Source organism: Buceros rhinoceros, unplaced genomic scaffold, assembly GCF_000710305.1.
Source record: "Buceros rhinoceros silvestris isolate BGI_N320 unplaced genomic scaffold, ASM71030v1 scaffold31440, whole genome shotgun sequence".
NCBI classification, from domain to species: domain Eukaryota; kingdom Metazoa; phylum Chordata; class Aves; order Bucerotiformes; family Bucerotidae; genus Buceros; species Buceros rhinoceros.
The window spans coordinates 1,969-3,834 of record NW_010390659.1 but is presented as its reverse complement, the minus strand read 5'-3'; the positions used below and the strand labels follow the sequence as shown (position 1 = coordinate 3,834).

General features: G+C 48.9%; 1 protein-coding gene across 1 annotated transcript in view; it reads right to left on the bottom strand.

Annotated features, from left to right (window-relative positions):
* Nucleotides 1-1,627, bottom strand: part of SLITRK5 (SLIT and NTRK-like family, member 5) — a gene marked incomplete at its 3' end in the record, with an annotated part of 2,101 nt that extends 474 nt beyond the window's left edge. The window contains exon 1 of the mRNA XM_010138653.1: nucleotides 7-1,627. Within this exon, the coding sequence (XP_010136955.1) occupies nucleotides 7-1,627 (1,621 nt within the window). The remainder of the gene's footprint in view (nucleotides 1-6) is intronic.
* Nucleotides 1,628-1,866: the final 239 nt, after the last annotated feature.

Below are 1,866 nucleotides of genomic sequence, written 5' to 3'. Positions count from 1 at the left end.
GGTAGGAGAAGTGGTTGCTCCGCAGGCTCAGCCTGTAGAGAGACAGACCAGAAAAAATGTTCCCTGGCAAAGACCTCAGCAGATTGTTGTTCAAAAACAAGAGCTGAAGGTTGGGGACAGATGCAAAGGTGCCCGCCTCTATCTCCCGGATGACGTTGTACTGCAGGAACAGGTACTGAAGGCTCTGCAGCCCATAGAACAGCTCCGGGCTCAGCCGCTCAATCCGGTTCCCGTTCAGGTACAGCCTTCGCAAATTAGTTAAATCCCCAAAAGCCCGGTCCTGAATGACCGAGATACGATTATTGCCCAGATGCAGCAAATCCAGCCCGGTGGCATCCACAAAATCTGCCCTGCGTACCAGCGCAATATAGTTTTCTGTCAGATACATCTTCTTGGGATTATAGGGTTTGGGCTGCAGTTCAGAAATGCTCTCAATCTTCCTCTCCTGACAATTGACATTGAGGCCCAGGTCAGAAATCTGCAAGTTGCAAGTGCAGGCAGTGGGGCACTCCAAAGGCACCGGGGATTTGGTCTGGTAGGCAATGCTGGGCCCGTAGTTGCTGTATCCCAGGTCTTTTGAGGGCAGGCGGGAGGTGGGGCGCACCCTCGTCTTGTTGGGTTGGCGGGTCCCTTTGGGGGGCTTCAAGGGAGATTTGTAAACAGCTGAAGAAGAAGTGGCCACAGAGTTGACTGAGGCTGGGGTCGTGTGGAAATACCCTGTGGTGCTCAACGGTGTCTGCGGTCTCATTTCATAATCCGAGATGAGCCTCCTGGGGCAAAGCTCCTGCTTGGAGACTTCATCCAAGTCTCGACCATGTAAGCGGAAAGGGGTCTCACAAACCACATCTCCCACCAGAGCAGAGTAGGAGATACTGTCCAGCCAATCCTTTAGAGCGATCAACTCACAAGAGCAATTCCAGGGGTTTTCCTCCAGCTGAAGCTCCACCACTTTATCCATGTGCTGCAAAAGGCCCACGTAGGGCAACAGCTTCAGCCGGTTACCCCTCAGGTCCAGGTGGGTTAAGGGCACAAAACGGAAAAGGTTGTTGGGCAAACTGGAGAGGAGATTATCGTTGAGAATCAGCACCTGCAGCAAATGCAGTTTGCTGAAAGCATTGGGTTCAATGACGCTAATGTAATTATAATCGACCTGTAGGTATTCCAAACTCTCCAGCCCAAGGAACGTGTCATCCCGTAAAAGTTCCAGCTTGTTATTGTTCAGGTGCAGCCTCCTTAAACCTCTCAAACCATGAAAGGCCCCGGTTTCGATGTCTTGTATGTCATTGCTCCCCAGGTGCAAAATCGAAGCCCCCGTGTAATTGACAAACTGGTTTGGGTACAGCCTGTTCAAAAGGTTCCCAGACAACAAGAGGTGGTAGACAGGGAACCTTGGTGGACTGATCTCAAAAAGGCTGATGATCCCTCTGTTTTCACAGCTCACTGTTAAGATGCTGTCCTTCTCCTCACAAGGACACGCATTATCGCAGATTTCCCCATAATACTCGATGCTTTCTGCCCAGGAAAGGACTAGCGATGTTAATGCAAACGCGATCGTCTGCAGCATCCAGATATGCATCTTTTTGTTGAGGTCCTGTTCCAAAGTTACTGTAGAGCAGCAAACGTACATTTTATTTCCTGAAAGGATAAGGAGAAAAAAAAAGAAAGTGGCATAATAGGATAGCCCCATAAAATTTAAAATGGACACAAAGTTTATATATGTATCTTCAGTGGGGTAGAGAATGGATTGTTAAACAAAAAAACCCTCACGTCGCTTCTTAATTCCCACACTTTCGAAAAGTGGATGATATGCATTGATAGGCAGCTCCTAGCAAGTCAAATGCCTGTGGTGTTTAAAAAGGTGAGGTC